Below are 20,342 nucleotides of genomic sequence, written 5' to 3' on the forward strand. Positions count from 1 at the left end.
AAATGTTTCCATGGTATATCAGAAAATTATTACATTGTTATAAATGTTGATTAATTAATCAATTAGTTAATATCGATTCATTGTAAATTAATTATATGTCAAGTAGTCATATTTTACCAGTTGTGAGTAATCAATTTTTATTTTTAACTCACCCAAGGGAAATATTCCTTAGACCAATAGACTGCTGTGGCAACAGGCTACATTTGTAGGGAAACATAATACCTTTTATTGGACCCAATAGTAAAGTAAGGGAAAACAGATAGGCTTTCAAGAGCACAAATCTTGCTTTTATACCATGAGACCATCACAAACTCAATACTGCTCATAATAATATAATTGATATGTTTTGCTTCTAATCCACAGATTTACTCCTGACTAGTAAGTATATATACTACATGTCATACAGATTTTCAAATGGTCCTTCACAAAGAAAGCAAAAACTAAGAGCCAACTCCACCCTTCTAAGTAAACATATTTCATGTAGGCAACACAGTGCAGACCCACGTGATATTGAACTGATTTTCTCTTATATTTTGGGCTTCTTGTTTTGATTTGTCTTTTAAATCTTTAAACACCCTACATGAAAGCTTTACAACCCCTCCATAGCAGTCAAAACAAAATAGAAGCAACTCCTCCACATCCCTTTACAGCTATGCCATCAATGTTGCTGACAATGTTCCCTGAGGTTTACCTCCAGCTGCCATGTACTTTTCACCTGCCATGCGAGCCCAGATGGAGGTCAGCTCTCCTGGAGGCAAAGGAGGAGGGAATGCATTCTGCTAGACTCTGCTTTTGAGGGAGAGCTTGCTGGTGCTGTCCTGCTGTGCTCTCTGACTCTATTGTATGCAATGTCCTTTTAAGTTTGAAACCTCTGTACTCCAATTCAGCCTTTTAAATCCACCGCTTTCGGTATGGACTTTAAGCAACTTCAATGTAACCCCTTACTACAGCAGTTTGTTAGAGCTTTGGTTTGAGAGTCACAGAAAAAGAAGAAAGCAGGGGAAAATCAGGACAGAAAAGGCAATTTCCTTCATTTCTTTAAAGAAATAACAATCTGTATTCGGAAAAAGAAAATTTTAAAAATTATCTGTCAGCTCTCAGAAGGTGGCATCTCAAAGTCACAGGCATTTCAATCATGGGCAGCCTTTAGAGACTTCATTCTACCCCACATTCTGCCACTGACCTGCTGTAAGTTCTTAATAAAATCACTTCACTTCTGTGTGCCTCAGTTCATCCATGCAGTCTTGCCCTATCTATTTAGAGCAATTGTTCCCACTCTTCCCCCCATGCCTTCCCACACTTACACTTCTGTAGCTCCTCTCTGGTGTGCCTATACCTAGTTCCACATGAACCACAGCACTACACTCAAACCCAGTGCTGGATTTTGAGAGGATAGCTAATATTTCCTAAAAATAATTGCCAGTACACTGCAGTGTCCCAGCACCATAACATCCTCAAAAAAGGATGTAATTTCATAATGTATGTCAAGAGGGAAATTCCTTTTCACCTTAGGCTCAATATAGTACCACCTATGTGACAAATTATTTGATGCTACTTACCTTATCTTTAACATTTATTTATTGCATTTATCATTTTTACCCCTTAAATGTGTGGAATTTTCAAATATTTCACTGTTGATTAATCATGATGCCAAATACATACAAGTTATATAAAAGCAGCAGCAGATTTGTCTATTTCCACCTGTAAAGTTTTATTCTAAGGACAGTTGTACAAAAGTTGTAAGCATGTACAAAATTCCTGTATTAAGTGGCAATTAAAAGTATAGTGAAAATGTGCATATGTGAAAAGTTAATTTTAGATAATTGACCTTGACTCTCTTGATGTAAGCAAAGGGGTAACAAATAGAACAGGCTGAAATACGACAAGATGAGACTATGCTAAATTGCTTCATGGGAATGTATCATTGTACTTGTCTAGACTTAATTAAAAACATGAAAAGAAAGATGGAGAGGGACTTTTTACAAGAACGTGTAGTGACAAAAGAAGAGGGAATGGATTCAAACTGAGACAGAGTAGGTTTACATTAGATATCAGGAAAATTTCTTTATTGTGAGGGTGGTGAGGCACTGAAACAGGCTGCCCACAGAAGCTGTGGATGCCCCATCCCTGGAAGTGTCAGGATGGATGGAGCACTGAGCAACCTGGTCGAGTGCAAGGTATCCCTTCCTAGGGCAGGGGACTTGGAAATAAATGATCTTTAAGGTCCTTTCCAACCCAAGCCTATGATTCCATGATTCAATAAGCCCAGGTTATTGATGGGATTATATTTTCCAAGCCATTTTTCCAGTACAGCATTTAACTACACATTAAATGTATTTACAATTAAATGATTTTTTTTCCCAAAATCTAAGACCTAAATACAGTCCTTATTGGAATAAATATTGACTTCAGCAGAAAAGTTGCTGTGAGGTTTTTGCAAAATCTTATTTTTCTCTTAGTATATTTTTAAATTACATTAATGCAAGTTACTCATTGGCATGCTTTTTTACCAGCTAGTTTTCTTCATTTTTCATTAGATTATGTAGACATGCAATTTTGTACTGAAACAATGCAAATGTTATTAATTGTTTCAGGATTAGACTTATTCCACACACACACGATCAGATTTAAAGTTTAAAAAAGAATACCAAGAAACATTAGGATAAGAAACACAATTTAAGCTAGTCACCTACTGTTCTAACACTTTGGAAATTTATTCTGATCCTCAGATATACTGAATTTCATCCCAGGAGAATGCCTTGATTCAGCAAGAGAAAGGGAAACATAGAGTTGAGACAGCTTTAAATAATACTGTGACATCTGAATTATCTCTGAAAATAGGAAAACAGACCCAAGATTTCACCTTCGGTTAACTCATTATTACAGAATTGATATATCTTTACCACAATATCACAGCTTTTCCTACTCATGTGTCATGTCATATTTCAACACCTAATCCTTCAAAGGATTAACAATGTTTTAATTATGCTCCTTTTAAAATACAAGTATACATTCACCAGTGTCATTTTTTTAGCAGTTATCAGTAAAATATAACAGCATATTTCCTGCAGTTTTAAATTATCTTCAGCATCTCTCCAGCTCTTTCTGACTTCAGGTATCTTTTTCTATTTCCATTTTTAAAACTAAATTTAGGCCAAACTTACATATATCTGCACATGAAGCACATCATCTTGACTATGATCACATGGCATGTATCAGACAAACAAGGGATCAGCCAGCAGGAAGGGCAGGTCCTGCCTGATAAACCTGACCTCCTTATTTGGCCAGGTGATCTGCCTAGTGGATGAGGGAAAGGCTGTGGATGTTGTTTACCTGGACTTGATCTGATTTGACACAATCTCCTACAGCAGACTCCTGGAAAAGCTGGCAGCACATGGCTTGGACAGGTGCACTCTTCACTGGGTTAAGAATTGCCTGGATGGCCAGGCCCAGAGCGTGGTGGTGAACAGGGCTGCATCCAGTGGGTGTTGGGGCACTAGAGGTGTCCCCCAGGGATCACTGTTGGCCCCAGCCCTGTTAACATCTTTACTGATGATCTGAATGAGGGTATTGAGCATGCAGCACTGCAGGATGGGGCAGAGTGACTGGAAAGTGGCCCAGTGGGAAGAGACCTGGGGGTGCTGGTCAACAGCAGCTGAACTGAGCCAGTGTATGCCCAGATGGCCAAGAAAGCCAATGGCATGTGGCCTGTATCAGCAACAGGGTGACCAGCAAGGCCAGGACAATGACTGTCCCCCTGTACTCAACTCTGGTGAGGTGACACCTCAAGTGCTGCTCTGGGCCAGAGGTCAATGAAGCTGCTGAAGGGTGTAGAGCACAAGTCCTGTGAGGAGCAGCTGAGGGAGCTGGAGGTGTTCAGCCTGGAGGGGACCAAGGGGACCTTTTTACTCTCCACAACTTGCTGGAAGGAGGGTGTAGCCAGGTGGGGGTCAGCCTCTTTTTCAAGGCAATCTGAACCAGGAGAAGAGGTCATAGTCTTCAGATGTGTCAGGGATGGCTTAGGTTGGACATTAAAAATTTCTTCACAGCAAGGGTGATTAAACATTGGCATGGACTGCTCAGGGAGGTGATGGAGGCACAATCCTCACAGGTGCTTAAGGAAAGACTGGATGTGGCACTCAGCACGACAGTCTAGTTGACATAATAATTGGTCATAGGTTGGACTCAATGATCTCAGAGGTCTTTTCCACCTAGTTGACTGAGTGATTCTGTTGTTTTGTGATATTCTGACTGAGCTTGTTTCAAGAATCAAGTTTTCAGCTAGATTATAATAATCTAATCATATGTGTGGAAAGAACTCTGCAATTCTATTGGAACTAGATTTTGTTCAGTTGTGCACTGGAAGTTGAAAACAAGACATGTTAATGCTTAGAATCACAGATGTAAAGGCAGTTCAGTACAAAAGATTCAAATCTGATTCATCCTGCTAGCACACAACACAATTCATTTCAGCACAACAGAAGCAGACTTTAGGCAACTTAAGTGTTTGGTAACAGGCAGCTTTAAACATACTAACTATCCTGCCTTACTTATCCTTTATTGGTATGCTCATATTCAGTGTTTCAGTTTCTGAGAGTCTACATTTATAAGTATGAAACAATATTGATTAGGTTAAACAACAATTATTAATTTTCAGTGAGTCTACTTTAAAGCTACTCTCAAACTGACTTATCCTTGTCACATTCTCTGCTTCTTCATCACAGCCTAATTTTTACTTGTATTTTAATTTTTCAACAACATTTTTGTGAATCACAAACCCTGCTCAAAACAAATGCTAAAGTACAGATCTTTTTTTTTGTCCTAATGCTGCTGAGCAAGCCTCAGAGTTCTCAGAAAAAATAAGGAGCCAATATGCCTGAATCACTCAAAAATTAAGTAGTTAAGCTGCTACTTTGCTGCCAGTAAGAACACTGAGTTGAACACCTTCCTTATACCACCCTCAGTCACTGCTATTTTCCTATGAACTTTTGCTATTTCAAGTACCATGCCAAATAATCCCTTTGAAATGTTCTGCAAATTTAATCTTAAAATATGGTTTTCTTCATTTTACAGACCATTCGTGACCCAGGCTGATCTAATGATTCTAGGTTCCACTCTTGTTTGTCTCCTGCTTATATCTAGTTATTCCTATCCTATTCCTGCAGCTTGGAACATCCTGCATCATTCTCCTCTGGGTTTTATTTTCCTGGGGCTTACACTGGAAAATATTTCCTGTCAGCTTTATTCTACTCTGAAACACTACTCTAGTCTCTTCCTCCAAGACAAGCTTTTTCATCTTCCCTCTTCAGTCCCCCTTCAGATTAAATCCATCTTTCTCACTGCCAGATGAGATCCCATTATTCCATTATGCATTGACTGAGGTACTTATCTTTCACATGTAGATAGCTAAAGTCCAATTTAAAAAAAAAAAAAAATCATGCTTTCTATTTCTCTGATTAGTAACATCTCATTCCTGTTCAGTCATTTTATGATGTTTTGGGGTTTGAAATAAATTCTATCCTATGTCAAAAATCTTTAGGCTGGAAGATTCTTTTGTAAATGAGTGCAAAAAACTGAGTTGAGTGCCTTTCTAGTTTATCTAGTTTTCATCTCATCTAGAAAACATTCTTCCTAATAAACTGTTACCCAAGCACACCTTAACATCTTATTGCAGTCCTAATCTTCTGTCCTTCACATAAAAATTAGAGTGCATATTTTAAAAATACCAGAAAGATCTCCCCAGAAATAAAGTAAATTGCATCCTGCACATCACTTGAAACCTGTCATTTATATGAGCAACTACAGTGACTTGAGCAGGCATGTTATGCAACCTGTCATCTAAAAGCCATTTCAACAACAACATAATGGGTATCTAAGCACCTTACAGCTGTTTTGCAGATTGGCACACCTCTGAAGCCTGGCATGTCTCACACAGGCATATAAATGTGATATGGGTTACTATGGTTATGGAACTGGGTTGGTTCTTTCAATAGATCTTTTCAAAACAGGAAGGATTGAAAGCTACACCTGTTCCTGTTTGATATGCCATGTACATAACATACCTTGGTTGCATGTGTGCTGTATTTTCAGGTCAAAAATTTTCAGATCAAAATATCTGGTTATCTCTTTGGCTTTCAGCCACGAGACTGAATCCTTTTGACATGGCAGGGAAAATAAATTTGGTATGATTACTGCCCTTGATAGCAATTATTCAAGCAAAACAGTACCATAAAAATAACCTATAATAATCCATGTTCAATAAAATCTTTCATAATATGTCCATTATTATCTATTGAAGTATTTTATAGAGGTCTCATATTAGAAATGTCTCCAACCAAGGTGATTCCATAAATAATGCTTGCACATTGGTTTCTAAGGTATCTTGTGTCTCCTTTGTGACGTACACTGGTTGTTATGGAGACGGTGAAATATCAACCATTCTTTGTGAGACTGTGCAAGATCAATTTTAGACCCTTTACAGCAGCATCTTTTCTCTGCTCAGCTATAATCAGCCTTCCTTAGCAACAAAAATAGATGCATAAAAATTATGAAATATTTAAAAAACTAATGTTTGTACAATACTTTAAACTCTTCAACATACAGAAAGAAATCTGTGTGCATTTGTCCACCCCAAATTCTCCAAACTTTGTATGGCCTTTAAAAGACAAAAGAAGCTTGTACTGTTACAAAGGCTGAACAATTTACAAATAAACAAACCACTCCTGTTTCAATCCTTGTTTTTAAATTTCATAATCCATATTTTTCAGAAGTACTTTGTGTTCCTTAAAGCAGGGAGGGCAAAGATTGATTATCTTTCACCCCAAAGTTTGGTAAAGTACAGAATTTTGTTCAGTATAGAATTTTTTAGAGCTTCATGAAATAGAAGGCAAAGAGTCGCATCAGGGTAGTAGTATGGAAAATTATGTAAGTAAGATACTTGAATATGGGCTAAGCTACCTGTATATTACTTTTCTTCATTTTTTAAATATATGCTAGCCCATCTGTCTTATGTTTAAAGGTTCCCCAGTCAACCATTAAGGTTAAAGAACACATAAGTCAGTCAGGATTTTGCAGTATGCAAGACTATAGCAAGACTGGAAAGAAGGAATTCCTCCTTCTCCCCCCCAGTCTGTATTTACATCACGGATGAGCACCTCAAAACATACAGTATTTGACTGGAAAACTTAGCACCCTCAGTTATTTTTAAATTTGCTGTACTTTCATGGAAACACTGCAGAGAAGAAAATAATGATTATTAGAAATCCATTTTGCATATTCTTATAATGTATTATTTTTACTGAACAGAGGACAAGATGAAGGGCAGAAACACAGCCATAAGGGAGGAAGAAAAGATCCCCTCCTACTATGAGGAAGTGGCAACAAAGTGTGGGCTGCAATGAATGGAGACAAGCCATACAGGCACTTTTGCCTACCTCAGGAGCCATCCAAAAGGGTGTTCCCACTGAGGTGTTCCTACGCAGCCGAGTGCTGGTGAGCTGGGCTGAAACACCTGCAACAAAACAGATCAAGGAAACTTGGCTTCAAATTCATTGTCATTTCAGTAAGTTTATTTCAAGTATCTGGGAAATAAAACCTTTACATAAACATCCCAGATTTCAGGTTTCTGCTGTTTTCATAACTATAAATGGAAATTATTAAAATTACAATTTGATTTTAAAACTTCTGTTTCAGAAATGTACTGCCTGAACATCACAGGCTGGAAATTAGTTCACTAGTATACTTGCAGAGTCTCCTGTTCAACAAAACCCTTATGCACTTGCTTAAATCTTTTCCTAATGAGAAAAGCTCAGAAGCTCAAGCTCATACTGCAGCTTGTACTTAAGGAATTAAGCACATACTTAAAACATTAGCTTCAGAGCTTGGCTGACTGGGGCTGGACTACTGAAACACAACTGAAAAAAACCAAAAGAATGAACTAGAGAGCAATCAAACAATGTTAAATCAGAATGAACCTTGACAGCAAATCTGTGCTCTGGTCAACATATAATTGAATGAGTTCAGTTCAGTAGCAGTTCAGTGAGGTGACACAAAGCCAATATTGACTCAGAAATGTATTTTACTTTAACATTTTTTAAAAACAAAAGCCACAGTGGTTTGCTCTCTTGACATTACCCAGGGACAAAAATGAGCAGAAACACATATAATGCATATTGATTGCTGCCAATAAATAAAAAAATGAGATTCGTAAATTAAATTGCTTGATTTCTGATTCCAGCACTCAATTTTATATTTGATTCTAATGTTTCAGTGTAATTGCAAGTCTTCAGTGATTTCATGAGTACCACTGGGAAACAGCAAATGGCCAGGACATACAAGCCTCTGTTCATTCCACTGTGATCTCTCTTCAGCCAGCTTAATTCATAGCTGCTATCTAGGGATATTCCAAAACAGTGCAGAATACTAAAGAGCTGAGAGAGGGAGAGCGAGAGCATAAATGAATGATAAGTTGCAGACATTTTGGGTCAATTTACTGTGACCATCATTTATTCAAATATATTATGCTGTCGACAGCAGTTGAGGGAAGAAACGTGCATTATATTGAAAAAACAAGCTGTAAAGTCATGCAGTAAAGGAAAGAAAAGCCTCAATTAAAAATATCTGTGTAATCCTCTCTGTGACCTAATATCCATATGTACAGCCTTGAATATGAAGAAGCTTTTTTAAAATCAAGATTCTGCCTCATTCTCTGGACTGAATGGATAGCATTCACAGAATAGGTCATAATTTAAATTTTTTTAACCCAAATTGATTTTAATTCTCACTTCTAATTTAATATATACAATACTATACTAAATATAAAAATTTTATTTTCTTTTGACATATTTCCTTCCCCATTCACCAAGCAACAAATCTACTTAACATTCCCACAAAATGGCAGAGGATTATTAGTTCCAAGGATTAACCTAAAAATATCCTAAGCATCCACTGTGTTTGGGTACTTAATCTGAGATCTTTCAGTTTTCAGGCACTTCACAAATCTCAAGTAGAGCTATAATAGATCTCAGCTGCAGATTCAAGAATACACAGCTCTTCTGCAAAGCAGGACAAGATGTTCCAAACTGGCTATTGGGAAAATGAAAAACTGAGTTTGATGTAAGTCACCCTCCAACATCACAAACACACAGAGGCAGAAGCAAAATAATCCCCAATTTGATGTCATTCAACTGTCTCAACTGCAAGTCCCTTCTCTTCCTTAATTCCTTGCAATTTCACTATTTATCTTCCACTTTCTGCAAAAAATGAGACAAAACAATTCTACAAACAAAATCACCTGTGACTCAGTCCTAAATCATTCCCAGAGACCATTCTGTAGCTGCAGCAGCAGACAAGACAGGAAAAATTGCAACTTAATAAAAGCTTGGTGGCTGATACTTCTTTAATCAGAAAGCCCATAGATATATGGGCATTTCTTGGCATTTACTAACTGTTAAGCAGTAGGGAACACTCGAGATTTTTCTGTGAGCCTGTCATATTTGTGATTTTCAAGTGCTACTGTCCTACTTAACCAGTAGGAGAAAACCCCTGAAATCTAAATGTGGAATCAGAGGGACCCATGGGACACCAGAAGGATTGGGAGTCTCAGTTTCCTTGAATGTGTCACTTGGGGTTGCAGCACACTGGTCTGGCTTTAAGGCCTTTAATACATCTGAGGAAAACATTTTGCTTTGGGGAGAAGAGCCAACTTTTCCCATAATGGAGTAAAAACAAAGATTAGACTGCCAAAATTCCCCTAAATGAGAAGGGATCTTTTCCTCTTCTGTTAGGTCAGGGACTTACTCCAAGTTTTGCTTCAGGTCATGTGTTTCTCCTAGCACTATTTTAATTGCTGCCTTTACAATTCAAAATAATGAAATTTTGTCCCTAGAAGATACCAAGGAATCTTGTGTCTGCCAGCTTACTTTAGCCTCTTCAGTATAATACCATGACATCACCAGTATACAATTTTGTATCCACTGCATAAATTTAGTATTTTAGGAATTATTTAAAATATTATTTGCAGATTTTTTTGACATATCATTCTACCCTACTCTCATTTTGTGAACATTTTTCTTTACTTTCATGCACTGCTAAACAAACATATTATTCACACACTATTTTCAATGGTGATAACCTTATGCATTATATGGTTTCATTAATAAATCATATTACTAATAATCTGCTTCCGTTACCTTTAATAAAATTGTTCACTCCCTTGCATACATATCTGAGGGACTAAAGCTTTTTTTCCCCCAAAGTGCATGTTCAAAGGAATAAAAATTGAACTGACTTTAAATCTACTGACAAGTGCCTTTCTATCACCCTCCCCCCCTTTCTCCCTCGTTGCTTATGACGTATCCAGATTGGCACCGCTCAAAACTAAGAGCGATAATCACAAATTAAATGGATGTTGGGTTTTGGACCCAAGGGACTATTTTACCTTCTGTTCCGAGGGGAAAAAATATGCTTAAGGCTATCAAAAGCCATTTCAGAAAGAATGTTTCCTTTTCATATGCAAAAGACAGAATATCTAAATTTAAATTAGGAGGACAACTGCACCAAATTGACATTTCTTCTGAAATGCAAAAGAGCTTTGTAAACAAAATGATAGCTTCAGAACTTTTAAAAATTTTAAATAATGTTTCAGCTTTTAAAAATTAAAACTCTATTGCTGATTTTTAGTTAGAATTTTTATTCTTGCTATAATCAGGTTTCTTGTGCATTTTTCCTTTTTAAAATAATTCTGAATATGCTTCTGAAAAGTCTTGCTCTGACATTCTGCCTTCCCAGGGGTAAGTAAACAGAGCCTTTGGCTAAACTGCATGTATCAAGAAACAAAAGGGAAGTGATCATTACCAAAGTCAACGAGCTTGACTCCACCTTCTGTTGTCAGGAGAATGTTGTTCCCTTTCACATCACGGTGAATGATCCGGTTATTGTGTAAATGCTGAAGGCCCTATATACCAGCAGTAACAAAAATAAGTTTATTCCCTTATTCAAAAACAATTACCCTGCTATTAGGGAATGTAATGAAGAAAATCTGCACACACTCTACAGAAACAGCTGTCCACCAGATTCCATGCCTTTATACAAGCCCTGCTGTTATAACAGCCCATGTACTATTGCCCACATTACCATAGTTTATCCATGGAACACGTATGTATGTGATAAGTGAACTGCACCCTCTGCTGTCATTACAAGCCCAATGAGCATCCTTACCAAGAGAGCACCATATAAAATGAATGAGATTATAGCTTCATCCAACCTTCGGCCACACTTCAGCAGACCTTTGACAAGCTCTGTGACAGAACCTCCATTGCACAGCTGGAAAGGGGGCAGTTGTGAGGAGGGAGAAAAAGCAAGACAAGCCCTCAGTTACTCAGTATACTTTATTAGGCTATAAACACTTATCAAGCAAAAGTGTGCTACAACACAAGTCTGAGAACAGCAGAACCCATTTTATTCATGATGTTAATATAAATCACAGCAACCTGAGTGAGGTGAAGGAAGAGAAAACTGAAAATTATAAAGTGTAATTTATAAAACATAACAAAAAGAGATAGAAATAGCATGAACAAACTGTATTTCAGTGTTAAAAGAGGATTCATAAACCAACTTTGCATTATTTGTGTATTTTCACAAAAATACATGCATTGTCCTTTTGAAAAAATCTTTTTGTGCAAAGGCCAGACAGAAAAGATTGATGCTCTTGATAACTGGGCAGCAACAAATTAGTCATTTTAAACTTTCACTCCATCAATGCCCCTGATGGCAGGCAATATAAAATAGACAGAAGCCATATCTCTATACTCAGATTTGATGCCATGTGCTGTCAACAACAGAGAAACATTCTAATCCAGAAAAGCAGCTTCTTGCTAGTATTTTCTAGTAAAAATATTGCTAAATTTCAAAAGATAAGGCAAAAAAGTAAAATGAGAATTTTTGTAAATATGTTCTCATCCACACCTTAAGTTTACTGTCCATACCATTCTAAGCAGGTATTGATTATCCTTCCTTTCTCCTCTCTTTCCTTTTATTACCTTGATAGTCACAACTGTTTGACCAAAAAAGAAAAAAAATATGGGAGAATTGACTGCCTTTCTTTCACTGAATTTTCTCCTCTATGCCGGTTTTTGTGGCCAGCACCCTGCCAGAGAACCACACAGATTTCAACACAAGTTTATTTAACATAATCAGTTTAAAATAACTCAGCATAAATCAGGAGAATAGTATGAAGTTATACAAACTCTCAAGATTTGCATCTTTCAAACACCTTTTATGAAAACTGTGCATCAGTTTAACCCCTAATTTCTGTTGTATGCAAATACTTTCCTTATCTTATTACTAACTTCCCCTTGCATCAGAAAAATTTCAGTAGACTAGAAGTTTGAGTTCATGGAAAAGGACCTTGAAGCAAAATTTCATCACTTAAAACATTGATAAGTTCTGTAGGAATTTTGACTTTATTTTTTAATTCATTAGTAGGGAACATTTTTCTTATTGTCCATAAATTTGTGGGAGCACTCAGGTCAATATCAACCATCAAATGTATATACATGAAACTGCATGTTTTTCTTCCTATGGTTAACCATTTGCTGAGTCATTAATGACTCAACCATTTGTCAAGACATTAAGATTAAGTCTTCTTTGTATTGCTTTCATTACTTTAAATGTTCTGTTTAGACAGACTATACTAAATTTATCTCTAGCCCACAAATAAAATACATAAAAGTATGCCCTAGCTTAAAAAAACCTCCCAAGCTGGTTGCAACTGAAAAATAATACAGATTGACACCTGTTTGGTAGGATTTGGTAAATTAATTCCTGGCTCAAAAATATATCCCACAAACACTACTGCAGCTGTCTGTGACACTATTATTAAAACTCAGCGAAGACCTTGAGCAAAATTAATCTGAAAATTTCATTATCACTTTATAACTAATGGTAATACTTTAACAGATGGAGAGATGCACATTTGCATGAAAAAGTAGAGAAAAGTTTGCTTTACAGCTGTCCAAGACTTGCATCATCATAAAAATACTTAAGGTGTCCACTTTTGCCACCCTTCCTCATCACAGGCATTTATCAAAGTAAGGTGCTGCTTGTAGTGAGTAAAAAACTGTACCTAAATGAAAAAAATACCCACCTTTTTATTACAAATTTTGGAAGTCACACATCAAAAGAAAGTATTTCATCAAAGACTCAGGGATCAAAGTCTGAATACTTTGTATATTCCCTTTTACTAAAAATGTGTAATTAATTTATAATATCACAAGTCACTGCTATGCTGTAAATTCCAAGGCAAGGAATAGTTTGGGTTATCTGGTAAATTTTTCCATGTAAGCAAAATACTATTTTTATAATGTCAAATTTCTTCCAAACTTTGGATTAATTGCACCAAAAGCCATCTGAAATGCAGAGGTGCATTACATAATTGATAAAGTTTACACACATACAACTTTTTCAAATTCTACATTCAGTTTTATTTCACAGTATATGATGATTTTGCTGTATAAAATTCTGCCATTTGGCACTTGATGGATCTTTAGAGACAAGACTCTTTTACTAAAAACACAGAAGAAACCAAGCCCAAACTCGACACAAAGCCAGCATGCATACAAAAAACCCAACAAGAAATCAAAAATACTAAGGCCACTTTTCAGTAGTTACTGAAATTCAAGAAGAAACACATTCAAAAATTTTCATTCAAGCTACATACTGCTCCAGTAAATAGCATTTACATGTTCTGTTGGGATTCCACAACTTGTAGTGGAAATAAAGATTCCCTATTTGGATTCTAGTCACCATTCAAGAACGGGAAATGGAATTTTTAAAATAATCAGTAATTAAAAAGTGAATAGTAGCTTTTACCAGTCTAGTTATGAAAGAAAGAAATGCTTGAATGGTTTGTTACTGCTCATCAGAGCAGTAACTGCCTGTACAAAGTTCTGCATCAATTAAGCCTAGAAAGAAATTCTCATTTTACAACCAGCTTTGGCAGTCACTTAACTGGAAACAAGACCACCAAAATACATTTGACATTGTTAGAGTGCTGACTGCCACTGAACAAGAAGAGTTAATGGAAGGCATTTCTGTTGCCAGGTTTCCAACAACAACCAGCCCCTAGTTTAAAATCACCATAAAACAGATTTTCCCATTATACTTTCTCTGTTCACTTCTGCAGTAGGCAGCTTATTTGTTAACTACCCTCCACGTCACTACTTCATTATCTTTTGCATTCCCCTCAAATGCCTGAGCTCCCCAAAAGTTTAGATAGACGTCTCATTGAATGTTTCCTCTAACAAGGAAAAAAAACCCCATCTGCTTATTTTGGAGGCAAAATGTAGCAATTTAAACAAATTAAATGCAAGACCATTCCCTATTAAACAAATTTTGAAGTTTGGATGTGATTTTCAACAGTAGGCTATGACACATCATCTATCAGAAAATCATGAAAGCCTGTGACACTTTTAGCAATACCAAACAAAAATCCAACCACATTTGCTAAGGTAAGATGTAATATTGTCAAAATGTTATTACCTCAAGTACTAGCCAGAGCTGTCCTCCCACATATTGATCTGCTTTGTAAAACATCCCATAAAATCTAACAACATTAGGATGATTGGGAAGAAACTGCAAAATATTATATTCAGCTTCAATTTCTTCATCTACATCCTAAATAAAAACCACAAAAATATAAAACATATAAAGACAGTGACTCCAAATAAAGCAAGAACAAACTCTCATGAATAAAAATAACTATTTTTTTTCTTAGTTTCTACTTTTAAATAGTTTTACTTTAATGCAGCTGAAAGTACACTATACTGGACATTTAATGCATATAGAATTGTGCCACTTGTGCTCTTCTTACAAATAAGTGAGGCCTATGTAACTCCAGCAGTTGCTTCTCAAGAATTCTTTCAGTATATAATATAATTAAAAAGAAAATTAAAAATTATACTTAACTCTGCTCAGTTGTCTAGGAAATTCACACATGTATGACTTTTAACCTGTTTTAAATTCTGCATGTTTTTAACCTGTGAGCTAAATGTAAATACATGAACCTTTAATTTATTTCTTTTTCTATGGTCATCAGAGAGGACTAAACAGAGAACAATTTCACTAAGCCTCAAAGGGGTCATCAATAAAACCAAATACATTCTTATGACAAAAGACATACACCAGAAACAATGAGAGACAAAACAACCACCCATGAAATAAGAAAAAGTTACTAGGTATTTGTTAATGAAAGAATTCTGTGACAATTACAAAATAGCATTTGTACCAGCATACTGGTCACAGGACAGGGCTGAAGTGCTGAAACTTTCCTTATTTCTGCACAGACTTGACTATTATAAAATTTAAGCCTATGCCTTCCTCAGATCCATACAAGAGAAAACCACAATGAGTTTCAGCAGTAGTTGATGACAGAAACATAACATCTTTTAGTAAATATTTTAGCCCATCTCTTGTCATCAAACTCCTGCTTGATCCAATCTGAACAGCTGCCAGCTAAATTTTCCATTGAAAACTCGGGCCTTGGTTCTCATGGGAAACTAGTCATTTAATACTCACTAAAACCAGAGCTGGCACAGAACTACCTCTGCAAATTTGGGATGTGCTTTTCTCTTTTTATCTTAATTATTGCCTCACACTATTATCTGCTTACAAAAGGTAACTCTAAAATATCCTAAAGTTCACAGTATTTCTATGATGGAAAAAGAAATTCTTTTGGGGAGTACACAGAATAAAAAAAGACATTAAGGTTAACAGCATCTTGTATTTTCCCATCTATAGTGGGCCCTATGAGGAATGCCTCAGTGCCTTCTCATAATTTGCATGCTCCAAGCAAAGATAACTAAATTTGTAGAAGAAGAATTACACAGACATAAAATGGAAACCAGGCAAATGCTGTCCTCAAATAAGATGATGAAATTCTAAGTTGTCATTCAGTTGCTGATACTAAACTCCTGTAAATGCATTCTGTAAGATTGTTCCCTTCTGGATGTTCTCAATATCTTACACATTTGACTTACATTTCGGCTCTAAGAATTCTTTTAAATTAACATTGAAGTTACAGTTTAACCTTTTTACTTACACTGACAGGATCCAGAATCTTTACTGCTGCCAAGCTTCCATCTTTCTTATTAGCAACCTTATAGACTTTACCATAAGTGCCTTTCCCAATAGTCTCTATAATTTCCCAGGTATCTGAGGGATCAGCTAATGATTCTAGTCCAATCATACTGGAATTATATTGAAACAATCCATACAATGGCCTCCTGGAAAATAAAGAAGACATACATACAGTGGGAAATCCTAAGTAACTCAGTAATAGAGAAGGCATCTTACAATAAAGAAATCCAATATTGTACTAATTTAAGAAGAGATACAAATAGAATCACAAATGAAAAGCACAGAAATGTGAGATCACTCAATGGAAAGAAAACACTGGAGACTGCTTACCTTTCCTTACTTTAGTGTACTATTTGCTTCAAAAACATTGCCCATATGCAGCACCACTCTAAATATATTGTAACAAGTTCTGACAAAATCCACCCCTCTCTGTACTGCACACTCTTTTAATGGACATTTTACACAACTGAATTAACATAGCTCATGAAATTAGGTCCTATTTCTGGTTTTTAAAAGCTATGTCAGGGTTTTTCCATAAATTTGTGTAATGCTCCCTGGAGATTGCCAGACAGGCATTCATTAGGTATCGCCTCATTATATCTGATATATATATACACAACAGGGCTACATACAGCTAACAAAAGCTAAAATTGGGCTAGCTGGTATCATAAAATACAAGCCAACTTGAAAATGGGCAACTGATACATCACTGGGGTGATCTATCAGTGTTGAGACGTTTCTCAACAATTGGACTTGTCTCCCCCACTGTATGCCAGTCAGAGTGTGTCATGGTCTGTTACACTGGCTGAACACCTCCAGAAGATCTTCAGGTCAGGGGACTTGTCACTCCAGACACTCCTGAGTGGATCCTGCAGCAAAAGGATCACTGTAGCCTATGCAAAGGGCTCTTTCCCACCCTGGAATCAAATACATGGTACATTCTGGTGATTAGGAAAATTACAATACCATTCTAGGATTTCATGTAAAGTAGTGAGAAGATACATCTTCTCCCTGAACTGAAATTATAGAAAGGAGAGATGACATTTAAAATGGTATTAACTTAACCTTCCTATATTAATCATTATTAGGGAAGTTCACTGGTTGATGGTTTCTCTGAGAAAGAAAATTTTCTGCCCATTTGGTGGCTGTCAGTAAGTATATTAGCTATCCATATGCTTAGCCAGGGGATATAAAGTCCAAGTGTGTTTGATCGCAAGAAAGTGATTGTGACAAAGTCAACTGAAGACAACACCATCACTGACTGCAAAAGTTCCCAATTTTTGGAGATGGATTAACAAGCACCTCAAATATACTCTTAAACTTTAAAGAGGACAGTCCCTTAATATTTGATCCACTACAGCATGCTACAAATAAAGAACAGTATTCTGAACATGTAAACTGAATGCATCAACAGAGAAGCAGGTGAGGTGAAAGACTTCTCTGAAATCAGTGATCAGACTGCACTACATGCACTGAAACAGCAGCTACAGATATGGAGCTCCTGATAAGCCAGCCTCAAGGACAAGGTTTGCCTGCAGGGTGATGTGGTGGAGAATACAAACATGGGAACAGTTGCACTTCACAAAAAAACCTCAACACAACAATGTATTGAACACATGGTTCTAAGGCTTTAAGTGAAATGCTGAAGACATTCATAGAAATTCAAAGAAACAGAGAACAGACTGGAAATCGCTTTGATACAGTCTTACAAGACAACTGATATTTAGTTTTCTGTCACTATAAGAAGTATAGTATCACAGAGATTTGCCAGAAAATTTTGCACGGTACTCTTTGTACCAACGTAATACCATGTGTCCTCTAAGCAACTGTTGTGAATAAATACATTTTTCCTTAAAAAAAAAAAAATCTAATGCCATTGCCTGCTCTTGTTCTGAAAACTATAACCCTTAAAGTGGTATATCCAAATTTTAAAAACACATTGACATTACTTTGTACCAGAAGACAATGTTGGCAAAATAAAATCTAATGCAACATTTTTGCAGTTGGGTCATGATTCAGGACAGAAGAAAAATCTTAAAGAGCATTTTTGTGCATTGTGATAACATGGCAGCATTTACAGATGGCATATTTATGTATTACATGCAATCAGAGATACGAAATATGAATCATAAATCTCTTCTGCTTAAACCAAAGCAAACTATTCTTGAACTCAAGTAATACTTGTCTAAATAAGGTTCTACATCAGCCATCAGTAAAAGTGCTTTTTGCATCTAACATCACTGCATTCCTACAGTAGAATACATCATTATTTTACAGTATGAAAAAGCAAAAGAACAGTATCTGCTATTATTTTCAATAATGTAAAATCTGGATTTAAAAAGCCTGAAACCACAAAATGTAAACATTAGGTGAATGACTGAAGTCGTAAAGTAAGTTTGTGATTTTTCTATTTCCTGATTTGTTATTCTTCAGAAAATAAAACATCCTTGTTTTAACAAAGGCTGCCATTCACTTTTCATTCACACAGTGAAAAGTTATGTATGAACACAACCACTTCTGCAACAACCACACATTCAGAAGATCTTAACACTAGAATACTGCAGATGAAATTTATTTAGGAAGAAACTTCTCCTTTTACTCCCCTCACATCAGGCCTCATACATCTCTGGGCTTTGAAATGATGTACAGGGAGAACTTAGCAGTACCCTCACCAGAAGAAGCCTCAACATATTATTGACCTACCAATTACGAGTTTTTCTGCCATGAGTTGGAGAAAACTTCTCAGTGGTTAAATTTGTTCCCAGTAGGCAGACAAAACAGCCCACACCAGATGCTGAAAAATTACACTTTAGCAATTAACTCTACTGGATAGGGAACATATTACACAAAGCTATTTGGGACTGCACATGTTTATGCAATTTGAGGCATAACTATATGCCATCAACGAGCCCCTAGAACTCTACCCTGTTTTGCATATTGGGAAATGACAGAATGAAAGCACAAGGACAACCTGATGGAGTCTACTCAAGCTGCTCTGAGGCTGGAATAGGAACAAATAGCATGTTTTTTTCTCTTAAGCGGAGATAATAACTTAAATCTTGAAAAAGTTGATCAACCAAGACAAACAATAGGATAAGACAAATATTTTTTAATAGGTTTCAGCCACTGACACTGTTTCTTTATCCATTAAAAGAAATATTCCCCATCAAAGAAAATTTCATTATTCTCTCCTAACACCTGACTTTTTCTATTTTGTAAACCTTTATTGTCAAATTAAATCAGACCAAGCATGACAGACTGACTTAAGTGGCAGTCAGACAAATGTGCAAGCAACATTTTTCTACTTTTAAAGAAGATATTTCTCTCTAAGATCAACATTAAAATCAATGATTGCATATTATCATCACTTAACACTATCCCCATGATAAAGAGACTACATATATTATGTATATCATATAAGATATCATAAAAGAAGTGTAGATTACAGACAGTGCACAAATCAATTTTCCATCTGGGAACCACAGCCTTTCAACTCTATTCCATGGCTTTAAACAGCCTCAGAAAAGCCATCTGGAGAATTATGTGGTGTCCCAGAAGTTCTACTGTGTTACTCACCTAGGTTGTGAAAACAAAACAAAACAAAAAATCTAAACTCTATATAGAACATGCAGATTTTGTTAATGAAATAATTACATCTGGAATAAAATCAGCAACTTTTCTTCATAAATTTATTATCACATCTCTCTTCCTCAAAAACTCTAGGAAGGGACTCATAAGCCAGAGAAATAGCTTTACAATTATTGTTCAATTTCACTACTGCCTCACTCAACTCCTACACAGAAGTGATTCCCTTGTGCATTCCAAAATGCATGCTCTTCTAGCTTACAGCAAGATGCATCATCTGTAGAGATTTTAGAATTATTAAGAGTCTCTCTTCAGCCTGGTGCTTTTTAACAATCATGATACACAGTACTAGACAGTTTTGATTTCTCTTATAGCTGGCAGGAACATGATAGCAATACCAGCCAATACTAGTAACAGTAGTAAAAATACTGCTTCTGTACAAATAATTCACAGACAAGGCTCTTTTTTGCAATGTTCCATTTGTCTTAGCCCTCTTGTCTCTCTTGTGAAACAGTTGGCTTATGTACTTCTGGCATTTACAAACTTTGTGGAAAAATAAGAATGACATACTTAAAAGTAAGGTATTTCACTTTTGTAGAGAACTCAGTACTGGCCCCACACTA

General features: G+C 36.2%; 1 protein-coding gene across 5 annotated transcripts in view; it reads right to left on the reverse strand.

Moving 5' to 3' along the window:
- The window catches only part of MYO3B (myosin IIIB), a 184,181-nt gene that overhangs the window by 143,014 nt on the left and 20,825 nt on the right, over nt 1-20,342 (reverse strand). For all 5 annotated transcript variants that reach the window (XM_079310943.1, XM_079310944.1, XM_079310945.1 and 2 more), the window contains exons 4-8: nt 16,097-16,280; nt 14,539-14,673; nt 11,218-11,322; nt 10,855-10,954; nt 7,434-7,510 (exon numbers count right to left, since the gene is read on the reverse strand). In XM_079310943.1, the coding sequence (XP_079167069.1) occupies nt 7,434-7,510; nt 10,855-10,954; nt 11,218-11,322; nt 14,539-14,673; nt 16,097-16,280 (601 nt within the window). The remainder of the gene's footprint in view (nt 1-7,433; nt 7,511-10,854; nt 10,955-11,217; nt 11,323-14,538; nt 14,674-16,096; nt 16,281-20,342) is intronic.

This window comes from Erithacus rubecula, assembly GCF_903797595.1.
Source record: "Erithacus rubecula genome assembly, chromosome: 8".
NCBI lineage: Eukaryota > Metazoa > Chordata > Aves > Passeriformes > Muscicapidae > Erithacus > Erithacus rubecula.